The sequence below is a fragment of the Anser brachyrhynchus genome (assembly GCF_964034855.1).
Source record: "Anser brachyrhynchus genome assembly, chromosome: 5".
NCBI classification, from domain to species: Eukaryota; Metazoa; Chordata; class Aves; order Anseriformes; family Anatidae; genus Anser; species Anser brachyrhynchus.
The window spans coordinates 63,298,575-63,315,047 of record NC_137699.1 but is presented as its reverse complement, the minus strand read 5'-3'; the positions used below and the strand labels follow the sequence as shown (position 1 = coordinate 63,315,047).

General features: G+C 61.3%; 1 protein-coding gene and 1 long non-coding RNA gene across 9 annotated transcripts in view; one reads left to right on the top strand and one right to left on the bottom strand.

The window, feature by feature from the left end:
- Positions 1–11,977, top strand: part of FRMD6 (FERM domain containing 6) — a 34,061-nt gene extending 22,084 nt beyond the window's left edge. For 4 of the 7 annotated variants that reach the window (XM_080592379.1, XM_080592377.1, XM_080592383.1 and 1 more), the window contains 13 exons: positions 3,956–4,160; positions 4,685–4,775; positions 4,878–5,020; positions 5,643–5,719; positions 6,286–6,472; positions 7,364–7,519; positions 8,024–8,089; positions 8,175–8,243; positions 8,350–8,524; positions 9,677–10,000; positions 10,101–10,232; positions 10,822–10,913; positions 11,019–11,977. In XM_080592379.1, the coding sequence (XP_080448505.1) occupies positions 4,062–4,160; positions 4,685–4,775; positions 4,878–5,020; positions 5,643–5,719; positions 6,286–6,472; positions 7,364–7,519; positions 8,024–8,089; positions 8,175–8,243; positions 8,350–8,524; positions 9,677–10,000; positions 10,101–10,232; positions 10,822–10,913; positions 11,019–11,303 (1,896 nt within the window). In that variant the 5' untranslated portion in view covers positions 3,956–4,061 and the 3' untranslated portion in view covers positions 11,304–11,977. Of the gene's footprint in view, positions 1–3,955; positions 4,161–4,684; positions 4,776–4,877; positions 5,021–5,615; positions 5,720–6,285; positions 6,473–7,363; positions 7,520–8,023; positions 8,090–8,174; positions 8,244–8,349; positions 8,525–9,676; positions 10,001–10,100; positions 10,233–10,821; positions 10,914–11,018 lie in introns of all 7 variants that reach the window. The other 3 variants (XM_080592381.1, XM_080592382.1, XM_080592378.1) reach the window with 2 other exon arrangements.
- A 638-nt stretch (positions 11,978–12,615) lies between these two features.
- On the bottom strand, positions 12,616–16,212 carry LOC308195279. 2 transcript variants are annotated; one of them, XR_013951386.1, is made up of 2 exons: positions 14,356–16,212; positions 12,616–14,306 (listed from the first exon to the last, which is right to left on the bottom strand). It is a non-coding gene; the product is annotated as an uncharacterized lncRNA (long non-coding RNA). The 2 variants fall into 2 exon arrangements; XR_013951387.1 differs by having other exon boundaries at positions 14,362–16,212.
- Between the last annotated feature and the right edge of the window lie 261 nt (positions 16,213–16,473).

Here is a 16,473-nt window from a genome sequence, read left to right as displayed (position 1 = left end):
TACGGGTAACCCGCAGCTGGAAAACTCCGTGCTTCCAGGCTGGATTCGACATCTTGCATGGCAGAGGGCAGGGCGGGGGGAGCAATTTCCGGAGCCCCCGGCGCGGTGTCGTGTCCCGTGGGGCTTGGCCCCGGCTGCACGTGCAGAGCGTCCCTGTTTTGGGACGGTGCTCGTGTCCCAGCCCTTGGTGGCCGTCCCCTGGTGTCCCCAGCGCTGCTGCACGCCGGTGGCCGCGGGGACCCCGGTGTCCTTTGGGTGCAGCTCCCGCTGCCCCGGCCGAGTCCCCAGCATCCCAACTGCTTTGTGGGGGATGAAGTAATGGAATATTTATAACCCGGTCCTTTTTCCCAGTGCAGGTCTCTTTCATCTGCCTCTGTTCGTTATGAGGAAACTGTTGAGTTCATGAAGAATTGGAGACAATTTTAATTACGGGGTGACCGCAAGCGTGAATTAATCTAGCTTTTGGGTTAGCAGAAGCTGCGCTAAGTGACAGCCTTAAAACTTGTAATAACAGCTTGCGCATACCTGCGCCCTGTGATGTGGGGTAAAACCGACTCTAAACTCTTCCAAACAAGAAATTCCTGCCCCGTGAATTCATCTTCCCATCCAGCTCTACACTTTGTTCTGCCTTTCCTCTCCCTGCGCCGATCAACCCTTGCATAATCCCTTAATGCGCTGCTATTGTGGCTCGGGAGCGCCGAAACAAAAGCCGGGGACCGGCGGCCGGGTTGGACGGCCGATAGGACAGAATTTACAAACAAAAAAAAAAAAAAAAAGGAAATTGGTCAAATATAAACGTGACAGGGCTCGAGGGATGCGCTGCGTTAAGGGATGCGCTTTCAGCGTGTGCCTCGTGCCGTGCTGCTTCTCCCCGCCTTGGTGGCAGCAGGAGGGACTCGCCGGTGACAAGCGCCACCCGCCAGCACGGTGACATCCATCCTCGGGCATCCCCGGAGCCGAAATGTCACAAACCGAGACCTGGCCACGTCCTCTGGATCCGATCGTGTGCACTGCGGGGCGGGGGGGGAGATGCTGCACATGCAGAGCAGCCTCGTTTCGCGTGGAAAAGAGTTGTGCGCCGGCTTCTTCTGAAGGAAAAAGCCACCTCGGCCACGAAGTTCAGGCTATGTAAATCCCCGGCGCTGGAACGGGACCAGAATTTCTGTTGGCTGTGAGAGCCTGCCAAGCTGCTCCTCTGCCGCCACCCGAGCCTTCGCGTGCCCGCAGCCGTGCGTGCAGGACCCGCGCTGGTCCAACGCCGCGCGTGCCCGGGCAGCGGGGATATTGGGAGCTGATTTTCTGAGGTTTATTGCACAATGTTTTCTTTCCAGCTCGGCTTTGTGAAAGCATTCGTCCCGTGGCACCGGGGTGAGCCGGGGAGATGCTCTTGCAAGCACAACAGGTCGAGGAATTTTCTCCCTGCCCCCCGGAGTGATGGAGCGCGAGGAGGCTGACGAGGTGTCTGCAGTGCCTTCCCATGACGTTTTAATGCTTTTTGCCCAAGCTCCCTTTAGCAGGAAAAACACCGATTCTTGCTGTGCCATGGCCGGGAGAGCCACATGTGCCGGCACCACGGGGCCGCTCCGTGCCCCAAACCCTCCGTCCTCCGTGGGTTTTACAGCTTCGTGGGCACCAGCACCACTTTGCTCTACCACACCTTGCAAAATTGCACGTGGGGAAGGTTTGCTGGGGGTCTCTGCATGCACCAGGGGCAGCTCGTGATGGAAAATTGCAGGATCCGAGCAGAGCTCCCTTGCTGCAATCTCTTCTTGCCGTTCCCAGCCCGGAGCCATGCGTGTTCGGGGCTCGTGTCAGCGCTTGTTTGGGCACACGGGGAGAAAAATACCTGTTCGCTGGGAATTTTAGAATCGACCACAGATAGACAGGGTTTGCCCCCGGCTCACGGTTAGCCAACAGCAGCACTTACCGGGTTATTTTCCTTTTTTTAAGCCTTTCCGCCCAGCGCCGGTGGGTATTTTTGGGGAGGCAGCCGAGCGCAGCGCCCAGCCCGCGGCTGTCTCGGCGCGCCGGAGCAGCAGCAGCTCGCCAGCGGCACGGGCTCCGGCTGCCGGGGAATGCAAGCTGACCTTGTGGGAAGGAGCAGCAGATGCCCCAAAATAATGCACCTGGCTCTGGTGGGGACAGCTCGCCCGAGTAGGGCTCGGGATGCCCGGTGGCTGCCTCTCACCCAGCTTGCGGACACCCAGGGGAAGCTCTGGCAGCCTTGGGGGGTTCATAAAGCTGCCCTGACACGGGGTGACAGCGTTCAGCAGGAGGATCTGGAGCGTTTCCTCTACAAACGCAGAACTGCACATTTTTTTCCTCCAGCGTTCTGCCTGCTCTCGCAGGTAGTGCCCTGCAGGGCGAGGAGTAAATGTACGGCCTGGCGTCGCTCCCGGGGCACGGGCGGTTTTGCCAGGGCCCCGAAGACGTGGTTTCATTTCCAGGAGCTCTTCGGGCTTCTTCCGCGGGGCCAGGCCGGGTGCCAGCAGCCCGGCTGGAGGAAGGACCCGGTTATTTCTACCCGTAAAGTCAAGGATATTCTGTGCGATGGTTGGAGCCCCTCGGGCTGCAGCAGGAGGATGCTCAGGGGCCGTGGGGCACCCGTGGGTGGCAGCGGGGTGCAGAGGGCGCTGGCACCGTGCAGCACCTGGCCCTGGGGCGTGGTGCCCTCCCCTCTGTGGGGGACGCTCACCGAATACCTTCAGCCCCGTTTCGTTCCCTGCTGTGATTTTTAATGAACCCTGTAAGAAGCCCGGCTGCTGGGCTGCTTGCTCCGAGTCGGGATCGAGCACGTCCGGGCACGGTCACGGTGCGCAGATGCAGCGCACGGACGTGGTGCACGGTGCAAGGCGTGGAGGCAGTGGCACGGGTGCGGCTCACAGCCACAGCGCGTGGCCACGATGCACGTGTGCGATGCACGGCCCCGATGCACGGCTGTGCTGCACGTGTTTAATGCACGGCCACATTGCACAGCCGCTCAATGCCTCGGTGGTTCCAGCCCAGCGCGGCAGGAGAGCTGCACCTCTGGGTTTCCCAACTCGTGCTAACCGCCGGTAACCACCTAACGCCAAGTCACCTCGGGGCACTTTTTCCTCTGCTCTAAAAATCTCCAAGTGAAACTGTTTTGGAAGCCAAGCGTGTTTTCATTTAGACCAAAGCTAATACTTGGTGGAGAGGGAGACGCTGTCGTGTCCTCGGTGCCAGCACAGAGCTGCTGGGTAGGAAAAGGAGTGAGCTAGTTCGGATTTTAAAGATCCTTGCTCATTGTTTCATGCGGGCGTTTGTGTCCCTGGGGACAGCTGTGGGATAAAGAGTGCTTAAGGAATATTTGCCCTTGAAAATAGGATAAAACCCAGTTGCCTGTGGTTGGTGCTGGGACGGGTTTGTCTTGGCCCCGGTCCCGACTCAGGCGAACGCAGGGAAATGGCGGGGGCCGGGCGGGCAGGGGGGCGAGGGCTGGTGGCTGCCCTGTGCATCCCGTGGGGCTCGGTTCGTCTGAGCCCTGCAAGAAGTCGGGGCAGTGCTGGAGGGGCATGGGGCTGCTGGGGGGGGCGCAGGTCCTGAATTGGACCCCACCGACCTGGGCCTTTCCGCAGCTCGCAGCAAAACCTCCTGCGAGGCAGCACCACCACGGACCAGCCCGGTTTGTTCCCAGCACAAAGACTTTTTTATGATCGCTGCGATGCCGGGAAAGCCTCTTCTGAGGTTTTTCTGAAACTGTAGCCGGGAGAAGAAAGCCGCTGCTTCAGGCTTTTTGGGCTGGGATGCGATCCCACGCTGCCCGAACCACGGCGGGGCACGCTCGGGCGCTTCGGGTGTCCCCTGCCGCCCCTTGGCAGGGGGACAACAGCATCACAGGGGGGGGCACAACTATGGGGGGCTCCTGGGGGGCTCATTATAAGCCGTGGGACAGGGAATTCGGTGCAGGGCTCATCGACCCCTTGTCCCACAGGGATGGCGCCCGCGGGGACCGAGGCCACCCCGGCCCGCCGGTGAGGTGCCCGCCGCCCGCCCCCAGCCCCAGCCCGGCCGCGCGGCGAGGGAGAGCCCGGCCCACGATGAACAAGCTGCCCTTCCACAACAACCGAGTCATGCAGGACCGCCGCAGCGTGTGCATCTTCCTCCCCAACGACGACTCCCTCAACATCATCATCAACGTAAGGCGGCGGCGGATCGGGGGCACGCGGCGGACCCCCCCGTTCCCGCTAAGCACGGCCGTTGGCATCGCCCCGCGCCTCTTTTGCCAGCTCTCGTCTTGCTTCTGCTTCTAATTTTGACCCCCCCCGCCCTCTCCTTGCTGCAGAAACCCCCACAGGTTGTTCCCCTTGAAGGGTGCATCAGTGCTTTACGCTCTCCTGCTTCTTCTTCGTTCAATTTGCTGCTTGCTGAGATTTTCGTTGGGTACTGGACGTGAAATTCCCACACTTTGCTTATTTTTTTTAATTAGTGCTACTCAATATTCCATTGTCTGCCCCCAAACCAGGTTGGTTGCAGTGCGTTCTGCACCACCTGCGGTCAAGCTGCCCCAGCTGCGCGTGTCCCACATATTTTGGGGGATTTTGTCCCCATGCAAAAACAAGACCCAGACCCGCCGGTGACCATGCCTGGGGACATGGCAGGGTTTCGGTGCCGTCGGCCAGGCTCGGTGCCCGTGCGACGGGGCTTGTGCGTGCATCCGCAGGTGAAGATCTTGTGCCACGAGCTGCTCGTGCAGGTGTGCGACCTCCTGAGGCTGAAGGACTGCCACCTCTTCGGGCTCAGCGTCATCCAGAGTAAGTCTGGGGCTCGCCCGCCGGTGCCGGTGGCCGGTCCTGCCGGAGCCGTCCGGGCGCGAGCGGGACGCGCCGGCCACGCTCACCCCTCTCCCCCCGCAGACAATGAGCACGTGTACATGGACCTGGCCCAGAAACTCTACAAGTACTGCCCCAAGGAGTGGAAGAAGGAGGCCAGCAAGGTCAGCGGTGAGGTGTTGCATGGAGAGATGACGGCACTAAGGCCACCTCTGTCCCCGGCGCAGGTCACTGTCCCTGCGCAGCTGCGGGGGGGGGGGGGGGGGGTGTAAACGCGCTGTGGGGGGGGGATGAGCGTGCAAACCCTGAGGGTGCTTGGTGGCTGTCACCCCCGTGCCACCACGTGCCCCAGCTGGGGACCTGTCCTCCACATGAATTTTTTCCCCGGTGATTTTTTTCCTCCCTCATTTCCCTGTATTTCAGCAGAATCTCGGCTTCCGTCCAGTTTTTAAAATCAAGCATTCTTTTTTTTATCCTTTTTTTTTTTTTTTCCTTTTCCCAAAGCACCTTTATAATTATTTTCAATGCAGCCTGCACAGGGAGCTTGGTGTGAAGGCTCCTGTGCTGCGGCTGGGACTGGCGAAGGGACAGAGAGGGATGGAAGAGGGACATCAGCACGGAGGAAGGCGGCTGCAGACCCACTGGGGGTCTTGAACCCAACCTCCACCTTCTTTAAACCCAAATCCCCTTTGTTTTTTTTGAGATAAGGCAGATTTGGGGGGGAAAAGTGGTGGTGGGGAAGGGAATTGCCAAGACGGACCTTGCGCTGGGGGTGTCGGTGCGGGGACCGGGGTTCACAGAATGACAGCGGGATCCCCGCAGGAGCCCCGAATGCCTTCTGTGTTTCAGGGGATCGACCAGTTCGGCCCCCCCATGATCATCCACTTCCGAGTGCAGTACTACGTGGAGAACGGCAGGCTGATCAGGTGAGGGGTGGGCGCCCCGTGATAACCGCCTGCGGGGCTCGTGGCGCTCCGGGCTGCGTCTGGGCAGTGCCAAAATGCTGGGAAAAAAAAAAAAGAGATTTTTGTGAAAGTAACCCGAAATAGCACGTCTTCATTCAGAAGTGTTCAGGCACCCGAAGCTCGCCCCTTTTTGCTGTCCCTGTCCCTATCTGTTCGTGTGCCAAGGGACCCCGTGCTGCGAACCTCCCTGCAGGGACTACCAGGGACGCTTCTCCCCCTCAGTGATGAAGGAGCCATTTTGGGGGCTGCGGACATCAGATTTAGGAGATTTAGGATTTTATCACTCACCGGAAGGACTGAAGGGAGCTTGATGTGTTCTTTCAGAAAAAAAAAAAAAAACACAAAACATTTGCAGGGCCTAAAGCCCTAAAGCGTCTCGGGGATGCGTTGGGGCACGGTGGCCGCGCGGAGGTGCTCCGGTGGGGTTAATTGCCCGGCTGCGAACTGGGCGCTGCAGGGGGTGGCTGCGATGTCGTGCTGCCGTGGGACCCCAGCACCCCTCCCAAAAATCCTCTCGTCCCCTGCAGCGACCGGACGGCGCGGTACTACTACTACTGGCACCTGCGGAAGCAGGTGCTGCACTCGCAGTGCGTGCTGCGCGAGGAGGCCTACTTCCTGCTCACCGCCTTCGCCCTGCAGGCCGACCTGGGCGACTTCAAGCGCAACAAGCACTACGGGAAGTACTTCGAGCCCGAAGCCTATTTCCCCGCCTGGGTAAGCCTGCTGCTGCAAGGATATCCCGTGTTTGGGGCATCTCCTGCCCGCTCTCCCCGCTGGCCCTGCGCTGCTCGGGGTTCGTTTCAGGAGAAGGGGCGATGGCGCTGCCTCCTCAGCTCCGGCCTTGTCCTGGTTATTAATAACCAGTGACAACTGTGGGGCTGCCAATAGCTGTTGGGGTCAGCGTGGTTGTTTTCACAGGGATTTTCCTGTGTTTGCTACGAGGATGCTCACTACAGGGGGCTTCCCCTCGCGCCGCGTCGCCCGGCCACCCCCACGTGCCCCCCGCGGGCTCTGCAGCCCCTGGGTGCTGCTGTCCCCGTGCACAGCCCCCCCACCCGGGACCCCCCCGTCGGCAGGGACGTTGCTCGCTGCTTGGCACCAGGCTGGGCAGGGTGTCCCCAAAAAAGCCTGGTTGTGACCAGACTACTGAATATCGGCATTGAAGCGCAGCGAGGGGCAACGCGTGTGGTGCGCTGACGCCAAAAAGCTGAGCCTCCCCCCAGGGCGTCCCGCAGCCAGGACTGCCCAGGACGCTGGGATGGCAGGATGAATAAATCATAGAATGATAGAATATCGTATAAAACATGTAGGCACTGCTGCCCGCTTTGATTGATGACTTACATTTCTTGGGTTTGCCCCAGATCTACCGGTTTCCCTGTTTTTCGTACATGCTGGGGATAAGTGACGGCCCCATGTCCCTGCCCAGTGGGAAACCCTACAAGGAGGAATGGGTGGCCCCTGTATTTATTCCATTTGTGCCACCAGAAGTTGAGCACTACGGGGATGGGGGCTTGCAAGTCTCTAAAATGGAAGGCATTGCTTTGGTTTTCCTTTTCCCTTGGACTCGCCCGTGCTCCCCTCGACACCCTTCTCATCTTCAAACAGGTGGTGGCCAAGAGGGGCCGGGACTACATCCTGAAGCACGTCCCCAACATGCACAAGGACCAGTTCGCTCTGACGGCCTCCGAGGCCCACCTCAAGTACATCAAGGAGGCCGTGCGGCTGGACGACGTGGCCGTGCACTACTACAGGCTGTACAAGGTGAGAGCCCCCGCTTGCGGCAGCCCGAAATTGAGGAGGAGAAGTTTGTCTTTGGGAGAGTGTGGGGAATGGCAAGTATGGAAAGTGTCTGAGCGTGGCAAGGAGGCACATTGTTGAAAAGGGCTGGAAAAACGATTAAAATACCTTTTTTCCAGCCCTTCGTGCCCTGCAGGGAGATGTGCGTGGGTGAGCTGTGGCCACACGCGTGGCCACTGTCACCTGTGTGGTGCTGGTGCTGGTTGTGCTCAGGCACACGAGTGCCCCAGCCTTCTTTCTGAAGATCTTTCAAAGTTTCCTGAGGTTAAGCTGCTCTACAAGGGGTTTGGCATTTTGGGGGAGGAGAGGTGGCACTGGCTCGGAGGATGCAACCCGCAGTGACATGCGTGCCACTGACGGCTCAGGCCTGGCGCCCAGCGCCCGCTGCAGAGGCGGACACCTGGCTGCAGATCTACACACTTCAAGGTGCAAATCGTGTATTTAAAAACATCTCATTTCTCCCCCCAGGACAAGAGGGAGGTGGAAGCCTCCCTGACGCTGGGGCTGACCACACGGGGCATTCAGATCTTCCAGGTACGGAGCTGGGCAGCGCCCAGGGCTGGGCTCCGTCCCCGCGGGCTGCCCGTGCCCGTGTCCTCAGCTTCGCCTCTTGTTGCAGAACCTCGACGAGGAAAAGCAGCTGCTCTACGACTTCCCCTGGACAAACGTGGGCAAACTGGTGTTCGTGGTGAGTGTGGGGCCGTGGGCCTGCCGGGCTGGGTCATGGTGGGGAGCTCCTGCCAGGCACAGGGGGCTGCTGCCGCCCCCTCTGAGGTTCCCCTGCTCGTGCGCAGGGCAAGAAGTTTGAGATCCTTCCCGACGGGCTGCCCTCAGCCAGGAAGCTCATCTACTACACGGGCTGCCCGCTGCGCTCCCGCCACCTCCTGCAGCTGCTCAGCAGCAGCCACCGGCTCTACATGAACCTGCAGCCCGTGCTGCGGCAGGTCCGCAAGCTGGAGGAGAACGAGGGTAGGTGCCGGGGGGCTCCCCTGCAAATCCTGCCCGTGCCGGGCTTGCTCCCCAGCCTGGGGATGGAGCCACCCCCGTGGGTCTCCTTGATGGTGTGTCAGCATGTCCTGGTCCTGGTCCAGAGCCAGGCTGGGGATGGCCAAAAATCCTCTCCCAGCCGGGTGGGTACCCGCAGACACCCCTGGGCTGCTGAGGGTTGGGTGCGAGCCCGCTGTGCTCCCCAAGGGCCCAGTTCCTCCCAGTGCCTCAGCACAGCGCTTCCCAGTGCCCCGTGTCCCTTCCCCAAGCTCATAAGACCCTTGTGGAAACACACAATCCTCTTCTTCCTCTTCCTGTTCTTCCCCATTTTCTTCCTTCTCTTATTCCTCCTCGTCCTCGTCCTCGTCCTCGTCCTCCTTCTTCTCCTTCTTCTCCTTCTTCTCCTTCTTCTCCTTCTTCTCCTTCTTCTCCTTCTCCTTCTCCTTCTCCTTCTCCTCCTCCTCCTCCTCCTCCTCCTCCTCCTCCTCCTCCTCCTCCTCCTCCTCCTCCTCCTCCTCCTTCTCCTTCTCCTTCTCCTTCTCCTTCTCCTTCTCCTTCTCCTTCTCCTTCTCCTTCTCCTTCTCCTTCTCCTTCTCCTTCTCCTTCTCCTTCTCCTTCTCCTTCTCCTTCTCCTTCTCCTTCTCCTTCTCCTTCTCCTTCTCCTTCTCCTTCTCCTTCTCCTTCTCCTTCTCTTCCTTCTCTTTCTTTCTTCTTCTCCTTCCTCCTCCTCTTCCCCTTCCCCTTCCTCCTCTCCATCTTCCTCCTCCTCCTCCTCTTCCTCCTCCTTCTCTTCCGTTTCCTCCTCTTCCTTCTCCTCCTCTTTCTTCTTCCCCTTCCTCCTCTCCATCTTCCTCCTCCTCCTCCTCCTCCTCTACCTCCTTCTCCTTTTTATTCTCTTCCTCTTCTCCCTCCTCCTCTTCATCTTCTTTCTCCTCCTCTGCTGGAGGGAGAGCCCAGCACAGAGCCCAGCAGCTTCAGAGCTCCTCGCCCACCTCCCCCAGTCCCCAAGTGCCACCCGCCGGGGCTGGCTCCTGTCGTGCCACCCCTCTGGGTTTGGGTTTGGCATCCCGGCGGGCCTGGAGGTGCCCTGGGGGGTGCAGGGTGCTGCATGCCATCGTGCCACTGCCCTCGCAGAGAAGAAGCAGTACCGCGAGTCCTACATCAGCGACACCCTGGACCTGGACATGGAGCAGCTGGAGAAGCGCTCGCGGGCCAGCGGCAGCAGCGCCGGCAGCATCCGGCACAAGCGCCTGTCGCGGCACTCCACCGCCAGCCACAGCAGCTCCCACACCTCGGGCATCGAGGCTGACCCCAAACCCCGCGAGATGGGGCCCGAGGACGCCGGCGTCCACCGCAAGCTGAAGACCTGCAGCTCCATGACCAGCCACGGCAGCTCCCACACCTCCGGGGTGGAGAGCGGCGGCAAGGACCGCCTGGAGGAGGACTCCCAGGATGACGGTGAGAGAGCCCGGCTCGGGTGCCCAAGGGCTCGGAGGGTGCTCCCGAGGGGCTCCTCGCTCACCCGTCCCCATCCTTCCTCCCCCCCCGCCCCGAGCAGAGATTGAGATGCTGGTGGACGACCCCCGGGAGCTGGAGCAGGCGGGCGAGCTGGCGCTGGAGGTGAGCCCCGACATGTGCGTCTACATCACCGAGGACATGCTGCTGTCGCGCAAGTTCAACGGGCACTCAGGTAACGCCCGAAGCTGGCGGGTTTGGGGCTGCCCCCTCCTCCCCTGCGGTCCCTCTTCCACGGTGCGCATTCGCCTTGGTGTGGGGCAGAGCGAAATTAGCCCGAGCGTCCCCTTGGGAAATCCGGTGTGCCCGGCGGGTGGACGGGAGGATGGAGCACGTGCAGCCTGGTGAAAATGTGAAAAACCTTGGAACGATGCGGGTTTTCCTTGGAGGAGGGTTTGCTTTAACTTCTTGGGGGGTGCACGTGGAAACGAAGCACAAACCCGTGCAGCAAGCCCCTGTGAGAGCGGGCAGGGGATGGCAGGAGTCTTTTGGGGACACCGGGAACGAGGGCAGCTATGCCCCGGCCGGAGCCACCTGCAGGCGTTGGGAGTAATTTCGGCTTTGGATGCCATTTTGGTGCCAATTTGGGATGCTTCGTAGGTGATTCCAGCTGCAAGCAGAGCCCTGGGGGTGCCATCCAGCTGGGGGTGCCATCCAGCTGGGGGTGCCTTCTACCCCAGAGCAATGGGGTGGGCACCCCAAGAGAGCCGCGAGGCCGTGAGATAACCTTCGCGCCCTCCTCTTCCTCTCTCTCCCCCGCGCAGGGCTGATCGTAAAGGAGCTCAGCTCCTCCACCTCCAGCTCCTCGGAGACGGTGGTGAAGCTGCGGGGGCAGAGCACGGACTCCTTACCCCAGGTACGTGCCACCAGCGGGCTCCTCGCCCCCCGGCCCTGCTCCCGGGGAGGTTCGGGTCTCCCCTCCCCGAGGACCCCGGCTCCTGACGCCCTTTCCTTTGCCCAGACGGCGTGCAGGAAACCCAAGACCTCGACGGACCGGCACAGCCTGAGCCTGGACGACATCCGGCTCTACCAGAAGGACTTCTTGCAGCTGGCCGACCTGTGCCAGGACACGGCGCAGAGCTACACCTTCGGCTGCGGCCACGGCCTCGCCGAGGACGGCCTCTACTGCCACGGCTGCCTGGCCCAGCAGTGCATCAACATCCCGGAGGGCTTCCCCGTCAAACGAACCAGCAAATACTTCTCGCTGGACCTCACCCACGACGAAGTCCCGGAGTTTGTCGTCTGAGCGCGGCGGGGCCAGGACTGGCTGCTGTGTCCCCCACCACCACCACCGCCACCGGGGTGTGGGGGGGTCTCGGCCCCGCCGCCCCCCAGCGCCGCCTCCCCGGCCTCTCCCGGAGACCGTGGGGCACGGCGGGGTGACGCCGGCGGTCCCCCCCCCCCCCCCCCGGCAGCCTTTTGCCTCTGGGAACGGTTTGTGCGAAGCGCAAAGTCCTCTTTCGCCTCGGAGAAGCAGAGCTCGCTCGGCCCGGCGGAAACCAGCCCGTATTTCCTCAGTGCCTCGGGGCAAATTTTGGTTTTCTCCCCTCCCGGCCCCTTCCCTTAACGCCGCCGCCGGCTCCTGCGGTGGCTCGGTGGCCGCAGCGAGAAGATGCTGGAAAGGAAACACCGGATTGCTGCGCCCAAGCCAAGCCAAAGAGATGTAAATCCCCTCCAGGCCAGTATGGGAAGCGAGAATGAAGCAATAAGTAGCCGGGGATGTCCGCGCTCGGGGAAGGGAGGGGAGGAAGGCGTCAGCAGGTTGCTGCCGAGGCAGCGCCTGAACCCAGATCTTCCAAAAACGCGCTGGAGCTCGGTCCCGGTCCTGCTGGGGGACGCGGGGCCGAGCGGGGGCTTCAGGCCTTCACGGAGCTTTATTTAAAAAAAAAGAAAAGAAAAAAAAAAAAAAGAAACCAAAAATACCGCACCCAAGAAAACCCAAAGGAAAGGAGAACGGAAAAGCATAGGTCACCTGTAACGACACCGCAATAATGCTTCCCAACCTTTAAATATATAGAAATCACATATATAAATATATCAAAGTATGTATGTTTATATATGTCTGGATCTTATAGACCCATTTCCAGTTTATTTCTGCGCTGAAATGCCTTTTATACAAAGGATACGCCTTTCTTCAACAAAGCATATAGACAATCGTGGTTTTTTTTTTTCCAAGCACCATGGTGAGCAAATAGACTTTCCTAGCGAGAAGAACGCGTACGCAGCCACGGTGGGAGCGTGGCTTTTCCCGGCGTGGTCCCGGCTCTGTTTTAACAAGGCTTCTCGTGCGTCCTTCAGTCTTTTACGGTTCGAAAGGTTCTGCCGAAGGATGGTGGCGACGCGCTGGAAAAACGCACGTGTCTTTTCTGGGCACGTCCCCGGGAAGGCGTAACGCTGCCCGGCGGTACCGGAGGGGAAAGCATCGCGGCAGCACGTCCTCACAGCACAATGCCTTCTCAGCCGGTATTTTTTGATTAGAGTTTAGCCATCGACAGCCAAAGTTTTACCCTATTTTGATATTACCGCCTTTTTTTTTTTTAACTGGAAACTTTTCTTAAAAAAAAAAAAATAATATTTTATAAATAAGCACAATCTTATTTTTCTAAGAAACGTTGGGAGGGGGGGGATCAGTACCAAAAAAAAAAGCGGAGCGGAGCTGTCGGCACAGTGCAAGAAAATGGGGGTTATTGCGACGGGGGAGCTGGGTGGGAGCGGCGGGCACGGTGCGGCTGATGTGTGTCATGGGAAAACGATGCAGGGACGCCAGCAGGAGGCTGGGGACCCCATGGAAATCCCCCCGAAACCCACCCAAGGCAGTGGCGGGATGCTGCACGGGGGCTCGGGGCCCTGCTTTGGTTTTTGGGGACCTCGTAAAGCACCCCAAAAGGCCAAGGGACGGCTCAGACACCACATCCCGGGCCGGGATGCTGGGGTTTGCTACAGGCGGCCGCCATCCCCGGGTGGGTTATGGTGTGCTGAGGGGATCGGGAAATCCCCCAAATTCATCGCTGGCCTCTTCCCCTTCCCTGCGAGGCTGCAGCACCCGCCCTGGGCGCTCACCCACGGCTCTGCCGAAAGAAATGCACAGATAAGCGCGTGGTGCTGATCAGGGAGCGTGGGGGGGGATAGTGGCAAGCTCGAGGCCTCGCTCTTCCTTTCCCCACCTCGTCCCGCAGCTGAAACCGAAGCAGAGCAGCTGGGAGCTGGGCACGGAGAGATGTTTGCAGCCCCAAAACCGAGCACGCAGCCCGGCACCCAGCGGGGTCGCTGGCAGCGGTGCGGGGCCAGAGGCCGGCGCGTGCCCGGGGGCTGCGGGGTGCAGAGGTGCCGCGCGCGTCCGGGACCGCCGCGCGGGTCGGGGTGGGGTGGGATGGGGCGTCATGGGGTTGTCGGTGGCCTGCTGAGGTTGGTGCAGGTCCCTCGGCAGTGCCGAGCTGTCTGCGTGCGCAAACTGCGTAGTCCTTTCTGTGAAAGGATCCTCCCGTCGGGGCGACGCGAGAGCGAGTGACTGTGTCGCGAAAGCCAGACCCGAGTAAAACGGCCCCGAAACCCCAGCGCGACGTGGTTTTGTGACGCAGAGGTTCGTCGTGCGCCTTTTGCGGTCCGGCTGGAGGTGACAATAAAGTTCCCCTTGTTTGCATCCCTTTGGCTCGTGGCGATTTGAGGCTTAAAGAAGTGACGGAAGGCGAAGGGACGGGGCGCACGAGAGGCAGGAGGGGGTCCCCAACCCTGTCCCCAACCCTGTCCCCAATCCTGTCCCCAGCCCTGTCCCCAGCCCTGTCCCCTGCCCGCTGCTGGCAGCCAAGCGGTGGCATTTGCTGCCATCCTGTGGCCGTGTCCCCGTCCCCATCCTGCGTGGGGAGCCCTGGTCCTGCAGGATGGGGCCGGGAGAATCGGCCGGGACAGCGGTGTGGCAGCGTGGCCGTCCTCTGCTGTGGCACCGCCGGGACACCCCCGCCACCCCCTGCCCTGTGCTGCCTGTGCCCCAAATCCAGCGGGGTGAGCTGGCCGCTATTAGCACCCGAATCCCGATTTCCTGCAGAAGAGGACAGTGACGATGACGGCAGTGATGAAGAAGAGGTGCCCGTTGTCCCATGGGGACGCAGCATCGCTGGAATGCGTCTCCCAGCAGGTGCCACCACCCCGTGGCCAGGGATGTCACCACGGGCCGTGCCAGCGCTGGGGGCAGCGGGGTACTGCCACCCACCTGGGGCCTGGGCACCCCTGGGACCCACACGGGAGCCTGCCCCTGGGACAGGGACAGGGATGGGGACAGGGACAGGGACAGGGACAGGGACAGGGACAGGGACAGGGACAGGGACAGGGACAGGGACAGAGACAGTGCTCTGCGCCCCCAGCACGAGGACATCCCTGCCACCCCATCCCCGGGCTGGCACCCCTGGTGTCCGTGGCAGAGGGCTGCTGCGGCACGGGCTGCACCTTTTCCACGGGCTCCGAAAATAATTGTGTGTACCAGGGACCCCCTTTGTCCCCAGAAATAGCCCTTGGCCTCGGGGGAAACGTGCCCAGAGAAGGCGGCGGGTGGGTGCTGGTCGTTACAGGCTTTCCACGGCTGCTTGCTGCCTGCTGCGTTTCGGCGCAGCCTCGTGCGGGAGGGATGAACACGACGCGGTGCACGACATTTTTGGAGGGGTCCGCGTTGTTTGCTGCTAAGTATAGCCTCCAGATTCCATCGCTGGCCTATAAAAACCTACATTTTCCTAAAACCAGATGTCGAATCTTTTCTTTTTTTCTTTTATTTTTTTTTTTTGCGGCACAGCAGGCGGCAGCCCCACGGCTGGGGCACAGCCAGCTCTCCCCTCCACGCAGGCTGTGCCTGGCAAGCGCTTTTCCACTATCCCCCGCCATCCGAAGGCATCTGGGGGCTTTGTCCCCATGGAGGGGGCTTCATCCCCGTGGAGGGGTCTTCGTCCCCGTGGAGGGGGCTTTTACCCCCTTTATCTCCAGGGGAAGGGCTCTTCCAGATCCCATCCCTCGCTGGCCTCTCCTTTGGGCCGCCCTCGTGTCCCCGGTGCCGGCAGCTGCCTGCTTGACCATTTCACAAGTTTTATCTTTCACTGCGAGGTTGGAGTTTCGCCTCCAGTCGCTTCGCTTCCAGGCTTCGCGTCTCCTGTCGTCGCTGCCGGCAGCCCGAGTGGCCGGCGAGGCGCGAGCTGCAGCGCGGCGGCGTGCGAGTGGCACCTCGCTGGAAGGAGCCGCCGCGGCTCCCGCACGGAGCGCGCCAAGGCAAGCGGGGCGACGTGGCACTGGTTACGATTGAAAGGCAGCCACCGGGAAAAGGGGATTTAAGGGAAAAAAAAAAAAAATCCCATCAAATACCAGGGTGAGAAGCACTCGGAAGGTGAACCATTCTGATTGATAAGGCCCAGTGCAAAATGCCCTGCAAGGAAGCAAGGTGGGGGTGTCGGGTGTTGTGAGTTTTGCCACTGCGCCGACCCTGGGGGCTTTCAGGTGCCCCCGGTGCCCGCACCCTCGCCAAGAGGCATTGCTGGGACCCCTCCCCTCGCACCGCAGCCTCCCCCCAGGCTGGCAGCATGACCCACTGGAGGCAATCGCAGCCATTCCCCTGCCCCGGTGCCCGGTTGGGCAGGGGGCTGGCGCGCCCCAGGGACCCCCCCGAGCCGCCCCGTTCGGTTCCCGGCAGCATCCTGCGCCCCCCGCTCGGTGTGGGGTGGCAGCACTGGGTGTCCCCCGGGGGGGGGGGGGGGGCCAGATCCAGGCTTGCCGGGGCGATGGGCAATGGCTGAGCTTCTGCTGCGCCTGGCTTGCAGGGCAGCCTCGGAAATCAGTCATCGGCGTTGCTGTGGGAACGGGGGAAAAAACCCATTTTCTCGCAGCCCTTCGCCTCCCTTGCAGGAAACGCGCTCGGAGCACGGGGAGGCCACGCGCAGCCCACGGCCCCCGTGTGGGGGGGTGGGGGGGGGACACGATCCCGGACCCGCAGATCCCATTGAGGGGTTTGGAAAGCTGCGGCACCCCAAAAGGCACCGGCCTCTGCCAGGGCGTCCCCAAAACCAACCCAAGGCGCACTGGGTGCCCGCCAGCTGCTAAAAATCCTAAAAATTCCCGATCTTAAAAATCTGGGCGTTTGGGTTTAAGGAGCTCAAAAAGAAAATACAAAATGGGGAGCGTTGAGGGCCTGGGGGGTTGGAGCTGCGAGGGGTGGGGGGCAAGAGAGGGCAGGGGAGGGGGGCGCGGGGGGACGCGATGGGTGCAGATGATGGGGGTGCGCGATGGGGGCGGAGGGTGCGGGATGGGCGCGCAGCGGGTGGGCTGTGGGGTCGGTGCGTGGCACGTGTGGGGCGGGGGGGGGTGAGCGTGGGGCAGGGCAGGAGGGAGGGGAGGGGAGGGGAGGGCAGGGGAGGGCAGGCCGGGGCGCAGCGGGGTCTCGGAGA